At 49.6% G+C, this 12,778-nt stretch overlaps 1 protein-coding gene across 1 annotated transcript in view; it reads left to right on the top strand.

Moving 5' to 3' along the window:
* Window positions 1-12,778, top strand: part of SH3PXD2B (SH3 and PX domains 2B) — a 72,856-nt gene that overhangs the window by 44,635 nt on the left and 15,443 nt on the right. The window contains exons 7-9 of the mRNA XM_019635938.1: window positions 5,233-5,367; window positions 8,090-8,194; window positions 12,299-12,416. Coding sequence (XP_019491483.1) covers window positions 5,233-5,367; window positions 8,090-8,194; window positions 12,299-12,416 — 358 coding nt within the window. The remainder of the gene's footprint in view (window positions 1-5,232; window positions 5,368-8,089; window positions 8,195-12,298; window positions 12,417-12,778) is intronic.

Raw genomic sequence — 12,778 nt, 5'->3', positions numbered from 1 at the left:
TCCATTTTCTCCTTTTCATTTAATATTCAGCATGCCCCTACTGAGGTCCTCTGATGCTCCCGGCCCTGAGCTCCATAGTGGGGATACAGCCACATGGATGGACGGATGGATGGATGGATGGACGGATGAGTGGATGAATGGGGGATGGACGGATGGACGGATGGATGGATGGATGCTGGATTGTTTGGTTGATACTCTACCCTGTTTCCCAAAAAGAAGGATTGGAGATTATTTCATGCTATACGTAAAAACTATAAAGCAGATGAGACCTGAGAATGCCTTGGAGGAGCAGGGAAGAGAGACAGCTTTCTAACCATGCGGAAGGGTGTTAAATGCCTGTATTCTCTTTAGACGAAGGACTGTGGTAACTCAGAGCTAAGCGCGTTCTTCTCAGGTGGCAGAGAGGGGTCAAACAGGAGGGTCCCTGGAGATCCGCCGCCCTGGGTGAAGGGTGAGCAGGAGCTTTCCACCCAGCGAAGGCCATTTGGGGCTGAGGGGACAGCACACGGGCTGGGAGGCAGGGCTGTGCAGTAGATTTGGGCCAATCCGCTCATCATCCTCAGCCCCAGGCCACGCCCTGTACTTCCTTCAGTCAGCCACTGTTCTGGGCAGTGACGACTGCTGTTTCAGGCAGCTCCCATACTCACTTCCACTGTCCCCAGAGTCAGTTATTTTCCTTCCTAACGCTCTTTCCATTCCCTGCACAGCACAATTCTTCTAACAAAAACAATCGTGGGAAAAGAGAAGGTGGGACTTGGGTACGCGCAGAGAAATGGTTGAGTTCTCACAGGCCTGGGGTTCATAAATTTAGATTCAGGCGCCCGACTTTTTCTTCCTGTGACCCAGCATCATCCCCCACATCTGCAAAGGCCCCAGCCCATACCACACGTGGAGCCAACTTGGTCTTCAAAGCGTCCAGAATTCTAAGTTCTTTTATTTACCTAGGATGCCAAGAAATTTGAGGGGGCTGATAAGGATGGGGTAAGGAGGCCAAACAGAGATCCCAGAAGTAAAAAAGGAAGCCTCATCTCATGGGCCTCAGTTTCTTCATCTGTAGAAAGGCGATAATAGTAGTAATCTACCTTATAGGGTTACTATAGAATTTGTAATAATGTGTACAGAACAAGCCCAACGTGTTTGCTGCTGTTTTTATCGCTTCTGCTACTGTTAATTCAAAGCACACAGTTTCCTGTGCAGCATCAGTAGCAATTCCTATTTCAACAGCTCTGGTCCCCTGGGTGCAAGGCCTGTGGTTGGCTGTACAGGCCCCAAGGCCATTCTTGCAAGGAAGATAGGAGAGGCACTGCATCGCTTTGCCTTAAGGTATGGCGTCTGGAATGAACTCTGGCCTCTTCCCAACCAGTCTGTTTACAGCTCTGCTTTTTGGTTTAATAGGTACTGGCCAGAGTCGTGGCATCCTGTTAGAGCTGCAAATAGTTCTTGAACCCCGAGGATAATAATACGTTTCTTAGAAAAGAGCAGAGTGGCCACTCTTGGGCTGGTCACAGAGTTTCTGGCTTGAGTGTGCAGACTTTCCTGGAGGGAATGGGTGGGAAGAAGAGAGGAAAGAGACAGCTCTGGTTTGTGAAAACAAAAGTGTCCGGTCAGACAGGCTTGATGAGGGGACTGGTCTGGAAAAGAGAGAAGAAGCTCTAATTTGTGGCAACAACTGTTACATCATTCACCTGCAATGATGGGGGATGGATTTATTTTTAGTTCAGCTGGGTGGAAAATAGCATCTTTCTTCATGCAGACGAAGAACACACGCTGGGATGAGCCTGAGTTTTTAGTTGACCTTTGAACACATCCTTTATGTTAGAACCAGCCTTATTGGTTGAATTTGAAAGGGCTTTAAGGTGACAGCCAAGCCCTGAGATTTCTGTGCGAGAACTCTGAGTTGGAGAAGGTTTATCCAGAATTTCCCAGCCATGGCTGGCTGGCTGGCTCATGCAGACTCTGGGTAACGCAGTCTCAAATTCTGCTCATCCTGCAGGGAAAAAAAAAAAATCCTCCCACCAAAATTTAATAGGTCGTGTGACCTTTCTTCCTAATTTTTCTGCCCTTATTGAAATATACTCTTGTTTACTGACTCTTTGAGCAATACTGGCAGGATAATGGATTTCTGGAAAGAAAATTCCACTTTGCCATTACTCATTGTATTGGTCTGCTCAGGCTGCTGGAACAAGATACTGTAGACTAAGAGGCTTAAACAACAGAAACTTATTTTCTCGTAGCTACGGAGGCTGGAAGTCCAAGTTCAGCTTGCTAGCATGGTTGTGTCCTGGTAAGGGCCCTCTTCCTGGCTTGTATATTGCTGCCTTCTCTCTGTGTCCTCACATGGCAAGCTCCCTGGTGTCACCTCCTATAAAGACACGAATCCCCTCATGACCTCAATGAATGTTCTCACCTCCCGAAGCTGATACCATCACATCACACAGGGGTTCGGGCTACAACAGATGAATTTTGTAGGGATGCAGTTCCATCCATAGCAGTTGTTTTAAAGTTTCAAGACTGGTCATCATGAATAAAAACATGCCCAACTAGAAAATTCTTTGGTAGATGAGGCACTGGCCTCTTGAGAATATTTGATAGCACCCGCTCAGTGATAAAATCACCCTTCCACTGTTGAATCTCCTTTCTGCTCACCTTTTCCTCATCTCTTATTTCCTGCTGGACCACAAAATGCTGTTCCTTTCGTAGGACTGCTTTGCTTTCACGCTTGCAGCTCCTAGAACTTAGCTGCCAGCATCAGTTCTAGGCATTCTAGGGTATTGCCAAGACGGTGCATTGTAGAGCTTTGCTGCAGCATCACGGGCCACCAGCAGGTGTCCCCACCTGACAGCTAAAGGCCCCAAGGCCTAGTTTGAATCCTGGCATTCCTGGTTTTGATAAATTGAGTTGTTGGGGGGTGAAATGGAGTCAGGATGCTCTGGAGGAATTGGGGCTAGAAAAGCAACCCCATGGACATAAGGGCAGAGCTACAGTCAGGACTCGGGCCTGGCCCCGGAGCCAGCCTTAGCGGCAATGCCGTGTGCCGTGACCGATCTGCTCATGCCAGCCCTGGGTCCTAAACTCTGCTCCCTGCCCTCCTCATTTCCTGGCTTCCTGCCTTGTTCACAGTGAGTCCCCATTTCTGTCACTGCTCGTAGTTACCCCAAATCCTGGTGGCAGCCTGGTTAGGAGAGTTGGTGCAGAAATGAAGAGTTTCTAGAAGTTTTCGTTCATCCTTTGTTCTTTCACCTCACAAATGTCCATTGAGTGTCTGTGCTATGTGCTGAGTGGACAAGACAGACATGGTTACTCATTTGATGTTTATTAAGCACCTACTGTGCGCCTGACAGTGTTCTATGTCCCCAGGGAATGCAGACGTGAGCAAGATGTGGGACGTGGTCTCACCGTCTGGTAGAAAAGACAGTGGTGACCCTTCAACGTGGCGACTGTGCCCCCTTCTGGTTTCCACATCGAAAGTTCACAGTGCCCGGTTCTAACAAAGGGCCCTTGTGCTGCTTACCGCTGGATGTCAGAGACTGGAGCGCAGTGGTGTGCTGGGAAATACCTCACAACCACCCCCCTGGTGGACAGCCCTGCTTTGTAGCATTTGCCAGCTTCCGTGGTATAAATGTTCCCACCATGGCCAAGTTCAAGCGACCCACAAGACGCCACCCAAGAGAGCTGGGAAAAGATGCACAAAATCTCCTCAGTGTGAGCCAGCCCTCACACACCCCTCCACTACTGGGGGTTTTTGGTACAGAAATAGAGGCTTTCCTGGATATTTCCATTATTTATGGACACAGTAGGGAATCAGGACTTTGAGAAAACCAGGGTCCTGTGGCCACATATGTCATTTCGCCCCCCCGACATTCAGCCTGCTGCTCTGGATGCGCTATCTCCTTCTCTGTGGGGTGCATGAGCTCACGTGTCCCTTTACCCGTATCCTGTGATATCTTTGTATTCGTTTATCAGATGTGTCTTAGTACTTAACCAGAGCCACACAACTCCCGGGGGCACCGTCCACTCCGCGTCCCAGGGAATCGGCCTCTCCCGGAGCCCGTCTGCCCCGCTGCCCTGCCCTGGTCCACAGCCACCATCACCTCTTGCTTGACAGCCCATGACCTTCATCTGGCCTCCTGTTTGCTTTCTTTCCAGCCTCTGATCCGTCCTCCATGTGGCAGCCAGAATTATCTTCTTAAAGATGTATGTCTTCACGTGTCATTCCTTTCTTCAAACCCTTTAGTGGCTTTCTACTTCAGGGTTAAAAAAAAAACCAAACTTCTTGCGTTGGCCCAGCAGGTCCCGCCTGCTCTGACCCAGGCCTACCTGTGCGACTTCACCCAGGACCACGCTCCTCACTACTGGGCTTCAGCCACCCTGACCTCCTTCCAGATCTTGGAAGGCTCCACGCCCTGTCCCCCCTCACAGCCTGCCCACCCTGTTCTTTCTCCATCTCCTCATGACTCCTGTCTCTCAGGTCTCTGCTTTATGTCGCCTCCTTAGAGAGGTCTTGCTGACCACCCCGTTCATGCAGCCTCCACTTTCCCGTCCATTCTTTGTCCAGCTTCCTGGCTGTTTCCGGAAACGCATCTATCAAAAACGAATCCTTTCTTTTCTGGTATACTTATTGATCGTATGTACTTGTATATGTGTCTGTCTTCCCAACTAGATTAAGTTACTTGAGTCTGGGAGTCATAATCCGTTTTATTCACTTTAGTACCCCCAGCACCTAATAGAGTGTTTGGAACATCCTTGGCGACTTCATGAATTAACGGATGAGGGATTTGGGATGGATGAATTGTTGGTGAATGTATGGCTAGATGGATGGATATTTGCTTAGATAGATCAATGGATGTTTAGTTGGTTGCATAAATGGATGTTTGGATGGATGGGAGAATAATGGCTGATGGATGAGTGGGTAGATAGATCGATATGAATGAACGAACTTTCCCACTAGTCTGTCAGCTTCTTCAGGGCAAGTGCTATATCTTAAATCAACTCTGAACCTCCAGTGCCTAGCACAATGCTTGCACAGGACAGGCACTTGGCTAATATTGGTGGTTGAGTGAGCCAGTGAATGAAAGAATGAATGGATGAGGTGACCCTTGAGACAAGCCCTATAACAACTATTTTCTGTATTTGGAATGCCCTCCTGACCCTCCCTATTCCCCTGGCTCCTGCTCCTTCATGCGAGGGTGGTGGTGGCCAGATGAGACATCTGATAGTGTTTTGTATCCACAGGGAGTGACCTGACCTCGGTGGACCCCATGGTCCTGGAGCAGTATGTGGTGGTGGCAGACTACCAGAAGCAGGAGAGCTCAGAGATCAGCCTTAGCGTGGGGCAGGTGGTGGACATCATCGAGAAGAACGAGTCAGGTAGGGACCTAAACCGCCTCCCTCCCTGCCCAACACTCCCACAAGCCCCTAGGATAGCAAACACCTGGGAACGCAGAAGCTGCAGTAGCCAATCCAGGCCGGTCAGTTTCTACAGATCAGCTGATGGCCTCCTAGAAAGCTGTCCCCATTTGGTCCCACTTGGTCATAACTCACCAGAATCTTGTTGGGTCAGATGTTACCAATTTGTTCTGAGGTTCACATTACATGAACATTCCTTCTGGTTTCAAAACGCCTGGAGACACAAAGTCCAGCATTCCATTGGAAATTTGCCCTGTTGGTTTTCTTTGATTACCATGGGAGGCTTCATCAGCTGTGGGCTCTGCTGTGGACTGGACACACCGCCTGTGTCCTCAGTGTACCTACCCATCACAGGGACCACTGGTCACATACTGGTCAGGACTGGGACAGAATGTGGTACAATTGAGTCACATAGCCTGGGTTTCCATCTGAACTGTCCATGTCACAGCAGTCCAGGTTGCTTCTCTCTGACCATCAAGCCTCTCATCGGCAAAATAAAGCAAACTTCTGCTCCAAAGGGCTGTTATAAGGATTAAATGACATAATCCAGAGGGAATGCCTAAACCTGTGCCAAGCACACAGTAGGTGTTCAAAAATGTGGGTTTCCTTTCTTTCTGCCTTCTTAGCCACAAAGCAGCCAAGGCAAAGTGCAGGGTGCAGGGAGTAAGCGTACCCCCTCCAGGAAAACGTGGCATAAACCCACTGGCTTTGTTGTGGCTAAAATGTGACACTGACTAACAATATTAGCGGGCCAGTCTCTGTGATACCCTACTAGCTAGTTAAGGTCCAACCAATAGGGGAAAGACTTATGTTTCCAGCAGTATGTGGATCATGTCCCATTAGTCAGGAGGCCGGGACTAGTCAACCAAAAGTGCTTAATTGCTCAATGTAGCAATTGTTATCCCGGCTTTACAGCTAAAGAAACCAAAATTCCACCCAAGTGACTCAGTTACTCACCCATGATCTCCCAGCACATTGCTGAGCTGGAATTCCAAACCAATTCCAGCTGGCCCCAAGGCCTTCTAACCTTCTGATTCCTGCGCATGAATTTGCAGGTATGGGTGTAGCTGGGATGCTCTGTGGGGACTATAGAAAGGAACGCCCACTCCCCTGGGCTGCCTGCCTGAGTGAAGTTGCAGAAGAGGAGGAGCCAGGATGGAGTGTTGGGGACCAGCCTGGTATATCCAGAGGGCAGCAGTGAAAAAAGGCTGGATAAGTCAGATCTTCAAGTGGCCAACAAACTGCCAACATTTATTTTTAGTTATCTATGTTTTTTACTTACCCAAGTACTACATGGATACATTCTTCTTAATGCATTAATGATAAAATTAAAATCTGTTTTTTCCATGAGCTTCAACCCCAGTTCCCTTTCCAAACCCCAGATAGCCCTTCTATCAGGTTGGTATGACTCTTTGATAATTGTGAACACACACACACGTGTGTGTGTGTGTGTGTGTGTGTGTGTGTGTGTGTTTGTATGCGCGTGTGTGTGCGCGTACAGACAGACCTCAGAGATAATGTGGGTTTGGTCCTAGACCAGTGCAATGAAGCAAATACCGCAATAGAGCGAGCCACAGAACTTTTTGGTTTCCCAATGCATATAAAAGTTATGTTTACATGATACTATAGTCTATTAAATGTGCGGTAGCATTATGTCTTTAAAAATGCACATAACTTAATTTAAAAATACTTCATTGCTCAAAAATGCTACCTATCATCTGAACCTTCAGCGAGTTGTAGGTGTTTTTTTTTTTTGTCAGTGGAGGATCTTACCTTCAATTTGTAAAAAAAAATGCAATATCTGTGACATCCAGTAAAGCGAAGCACAGTAAAGCAAGGTATGCCTGTGTGTGTGTGTGTGTGTGTGTGTGTGTGTGTGTACGATGGCCCCTCCCTCTGTCTTCAGAGCCAGCAGTGTTGCACGTTCTCTCTGCTTTGCTTCCATCGCCAGCTCTCCCCCTGCCTCTTCTGCCTCCCTCTTCTGTATTTAAGGACCCTGGTGATTACATTGGTCCAACTGTATAACCCAGGATGATCTCCCTGTCTGAAGGTCAGCTGATTAGCAACCTTAATCCCATCTACTACCTTCTTTCCCCTTTGCCACGTAGCTTATTCACAGTTCCCAGGGATTAGGACCTGGACATCTCTGATGGGTCATTATTCTGTCCACCATAAGCTCTTTTCTCTAAAGACGGAGGGTCAGTCTGGGTGAAAGGCCTCAACAGTTACATCTGCAGCCAGGTTGACCTTGACGTGAACAGATACAAAGTCAGAGAAGTTACGAGGGTGCTGGCTTCAGTGTCAGACAGGACAAGTCTGTCACCTGATGGAGCCTTTGTTTTGTCACCTGTGCAGTGGGGATGGGAACATGAAGATGATATGAGACAAAGCAAGTAAAATGATCGGCACCTCACACAGCTTAGTGAAGGTCGCCGCGTTCTTTACTCGCACCATTCAGGGCCACCTTTCTACCCCCCTTGCCCAGCCTCAGGAGCGAGTTTCTCGTTAGCCCGTCTTTAGCAGTTAGCAGTCAGCTAACATGGCTAGTTGTGTCTCACCAATAAAATGGTGCCTTTTTAGCCTTCCCCTGAGCAGTGACTCATATAGTGGCTGAACGTTATTATATTCTGACGCCCAGAGCTCATGCCTGACCTAATGTCAGTCTGCACCCTCATTTTCCCAGGTTGGTGGTTCGTCAGCACCGCTGAAGAGCAAGGCTGGGTCCCAGCAACCTGCCTCGAAGGGCAGGATGGTGTGCAGGATGAGTTCTCCCTCCAGCCTGAGGAAGGTAAGTCGCGCTTGAGCCTCGGGCTTGCTGGGGAGACCTGTGCCGGCTGTCGCCTTTGTGAGGGCCTCCTGACCCAGTCCCTGCCTTTCGCCTGTGCCTCCACGTCTCAGCTGCCTCCACGTCTCAAGAGCTTATGGACGTGAAGCTAGGCCATGGGGTCAGGGCTGAGGGGTCTTTTCTGAAGGTCCCAAAAGTCCTTTGGGGGCCGACCCAAGTGAAGCTGACAGTTGCTGGGCCCTTGGCACCTCCACGGGACCCCAGGAGGCCCCAGCCTATTCACTGTCAACATGGCACTTTCCCTCGAATGATTCTGATGGCCAAGTTGCTGGGGCTGCTTCCAGCTCAGTTGCAAGACACCTGAAGCCGTCTGTAAAGATCTCTGCTTTCTCTGTCGGTTTAATGGTCCTGACCGGGTGTCATGACAAGAGCGGACCGCCTTCACTTGCCACACACGCTCCTGTTTCCCAGAGAACTTTACCTACAGGTGTCCTGAAGGGTGGTACCTGCACGTCAGAAATCCTAAGGCCTACCTGACTCTCTTCCCCCCAGAAGCATTCCTAAAATTAGAGCATGAGTTCATCTTAGCTAATAAACAGAAGAGTTTGGGAGTCAGACAGCCTGAATTTGAATCTCAGCTGCACCACTTACTGGCTGAGGGAACTTGGCCGGAAACTTAAGCTCTCTGCAACTCAGCCACCTCCTTTAAAAATGGAAATGGCGAAGTCTACATCATGGATTTTTGTTTGTTTTTTAGTTAAATGAGATCCCACATGCAAAGCTCTTGGCAGAGAACCTAAAATAATAACTAGGAACAGTTGTTATCATATAGCTGTGCCTTGCCTGGGGTTGAAATTTGGGGCTTTTAGTTGACTGCTTTGAGAAAGCACAAAGCCACTTAAGTATACATCTATCGGATAAGAGGGTGCTCAGAGGTTAGTAAAATAATCGTATGGGGTTTTGCATTTAGTGGCCAACAGCCGTCAGAGTAAAGCATCTGTTGGTTTGCTCAGTGTTCGTAGGGCCCAGCAGGGGCTGGGCTCACGTGGGTATGCTACAGAATTGACTCAGATTACCGAGCGGCGGTGTGCTGCATGGAAACCACAGCTCTCTTAGACAGTTAATGATGACTACCACAGGCATGCCGCCGTAAGGGGCTGATTGTTATCCCCATTTTACAGATGAGAAAGCAGGCTCAGAAAGGCAGAGACACTTGCCTGGGGTCACACAGCTAGAAGATGGGCGAGAGACCATGTTTTCCTAAGAATTTGTACATTTTTCTTCCCCCTGCCAGAAGCACTTCTCTTAGTGCCTCTTTATAATCATGCCAGGAATAGAATTATGTCTACTGGATGCCTCTTCACTCAAGTTCAAGGTTAATACTCAGGAACTTGGTCCTTCTGAGACACCTGGCTTTGGCATAGACTCAGAAATAATTGCTCCTAAGTGAGAACACGTGGTTGGTGCCTTTTTTTTGCCTGGAGACACAGGAAGTGCTTTCTTCTCATCTCTGCCTTCTGCCCTTCGCCTCCACATGCTGCCCGTCCAGTCTCATGGAGGTACTGGTCTTTGCCCCGGCCCGTGGGCCGCCGCCGGACCCTGGGGGACTTGTATGCCATCAGCTGGCGTCAAGGTGTCTACCTCAGAGCTTTCTTCCCTGTTCGGTGTTTGGAGCAGGTCCCTGCGTCTGCATGCGCCTCCCTGCTCCGGGACTGCCTGTGCCTGTTGCATGTGAGAAACAGTGATCTCGTCTGTGCCGTGTGTGTGTTGCCGTGTCGGTTTGGGGAAGAGGAAGCCTGGGCTCTGAAGTTTTCCAGGTTAAAAAAACGATGTCTGGGGGCCTCTATAATGCTGAGCAAGTGACCTGCTCCTTTTGGTAGGTACATTTGAGTTGCAAGGGAAATAAACCCACTTCAAACTGGCTTTAGCGAAAAGGGAGGTATATTGACTCCTAGCACTGAAGAGCCCAGGGTAGGGCTCGTCCAGCTTCAGGCATGGCTGGATCCAGGCGCTTGAAAAGCATCCTTGGGGCCTGAGAACTCACTCTCGTCACCTCTCTGCTCCGTTCTTGACCTTGCTTGAACCATTCTCTCATGGTGACAGTATTTCTAGGCACCCTTCAGGGACACCCACCAAAGAAAGTGCTTCTCCTTCAACACAAATCCCAGCATTGATTTCAACTGATCCATTTGCGCCATGCCATCCCTGAAGTAAATACAGGGGCCAGGGGGATGCCAGGCCAGGATCACGCACCCTCCTCTCACTTTAGGAGGTGGTGAGGTCAGTCTCACCCAAACCGTGTGGACAGAGGCTGGTAGCAGCACCAGAGGAAGGGCAGATGGGTGCTAAGCGGTGGCAGTGCCAGCAGGCACCCACCATGCAGTCTACAAAGTCTTCCACCTTAAGCTTTGTTATAGATCACTGAGCTTCCCACGGAACCCACAGACGCCTCTGCGTGCTAGAGAGTCCCTCTGGGCAGTTGAGCTGCAGGGTGCCAGCCCCAGGAGTCCAGGGCCTGTAGGACTGACTGTGCTTAGTTTCGGACCCAAGCAGCACCGCTTCTCACCCAACCATACAGAACTGTGCATTCATCCACAGGGTTGAACGATCCCCACAGCCCTCCGAGCACCCACACCCCACCCTGCAGCCTCTGTGAGCATGGGGAACAGCTGACTCTGCTGTGCACAGGATATGTGCGACTTGAGTCAGCTCGGCCCCCACGGAGCGGGTCAGTGGGCTAGATCAATAAATAAACAAACGCACTGTGTGTTCTCTGCCTCCCTCTACACCAGCTGGGCAGGCCACAGACAGCCCGCAGTGTTTTCCCAGAGAGCCAGCCCTGACACACTAACCATGCGCACCAGCCCACAGCCAGCTCGGTCACTCCCTGGGGGCCAGGATGTAACCAAAACAGGAAAGCCCTCTGGGCTCCCCTGGGACACTCATCTGCTCTCCTGCTTCGCAGTCGTTGCTGATGGTGTTGGGGGTGGCAGTTACTCTCTTGCTCCCTGGAGGGCCCTGCCTGAGTGTGACAATGTGCAACCCTTTCAGCTGAGCCCAGGCCTGAGGGACATAGATGAAACTGGAGGCAGCTCCCTAGGAGGAGGGTAGGGCCATTTGGGAGAAGGAATGCGGCAACCAGAGAAAATGGGTGGACGGCACCCCAGTCACATGAATTAAAGTTGAAGCAGGCAGTCATTTTGTCATATATATATATATATATATATATATATATATATATGGTATATAGTTATAATATATGTGGTATATAGTTATAATATATATGTAATCATTATGTTATACACCTAAAATAATACAATGTTCAATTATATCTCGATAAAAAATTAATTAAAAAAATTAAACTGAGCTTCAGTCATGGTTGGATCCAGGGGCTTGGAAATAATGAATGAAAAATGAAGATTGGGTACTAGCTAGGTAATGAAAATTACCGGCTGTCTCTTTGGTACTGATTTCAGCTGGAGACCACGGGCTGCCAAATCCAGCTCATCCCTGAGCCGTCCACCAGCGAGAGGAGCCAGAGGGTTTAACCTCCTCTGCCATGGGCGAGGTGGCTCCCACCAGGCCCTCGGGACCTGTTCATTTACTAACCAGTTACTAAATATCCCTGGTACCATGCCCAGGAATGAATGAGACAGAAGCAAACCCCTGCCTTCAAGGCATTTGTATTCTAGCAGGGGGAACAGACCCGAAACACAATAAGTAATAGAGTATGCGGTGTATTGGAATGTCATTCCTGTATGGGAGGGGGAATAAAGCTGGCTGAGGGGGAGAAGCATGCCAAACGTCTGACTAGGGCATAAAGCAAGGGCAAGGAAGGTGACCTTGAAGGCACAGGTTTGAGGAGGGTGAGGGTGACTCTGTGAGAGATTGCAGAGGGATTGGAACCTGCCCTTTGTCCTGTGTTTCATTGCTGCTTGCGCAGGGTCATCCAGGGCTAAGTGAGGGCCTTGAGCGGGGGCACAGAAATCTCTGGAGGAAACGCTTCCCTCCAGCGAGCAAGGGCATCTCATGGTCACAGCCTTGGCCATCAGCTTCCTGGGACTCTCAGTGTCCTTGACTTACTCCAGCATCCCTTTGTTCCCGCAGAGGAGAAGTACATGGTCATCTACCCCTACACGGCTCGCGACCAGGATGAAATGAACCTAGAGAGAGGGGCCGTGGTGGAGGTCATCCAGAAAAACCTGGAAGGCTGGTGGAAGATCAGGTACCTGCTGCAGCTGGGTGGGCTTCAGGTCACGTGGGCTCCAGCTGCACAGAGGTCTGTAAGCCATTGCCGATGGGGTGAGGTTTCGGCCTGACCCATAAAAGGATGCTTCTTTGTGCTGCTTGGCTTCCTTTCCTCCCCAGATCCTTCTCTCAAAATCCATAATAAGCAAAACCTTCTCTAAACACGACGAACCCCAGATAGGAGTAACCCTGTTGAGCAAGACTGGTCTCCACTTCCAGATGTTTCTCGTAACACGTGGAGGCCGAGCTGTCCTGTATGTGATTTCCTACCCCAGCCCTCCCCGGAGACTAATGCGATGCATAACCCCACAGGGACTGACACTCCTCCTAGAGCCGATC

The sequence above is a fragment of the Hipposideros armiger genome, unplaced genomic scaffold (assembly GCF_001890085.2).
Source record: "Hipposideros armiger isolate ML-2016 unplaced genomic scaffold, ASM189008v1 scaffold_25, whole genome shotgun sequence".
NCBI lineage: Eukaryota > Metazoa > Chordata > Mammalia > Chiroptera > Hipposideridae > Hipposideros > Hipposideros armiger.
Note: the sequence above shows the minus strand (reverse complement) of the source record. Positions and strands in the feature narration are given on the sequence as shown.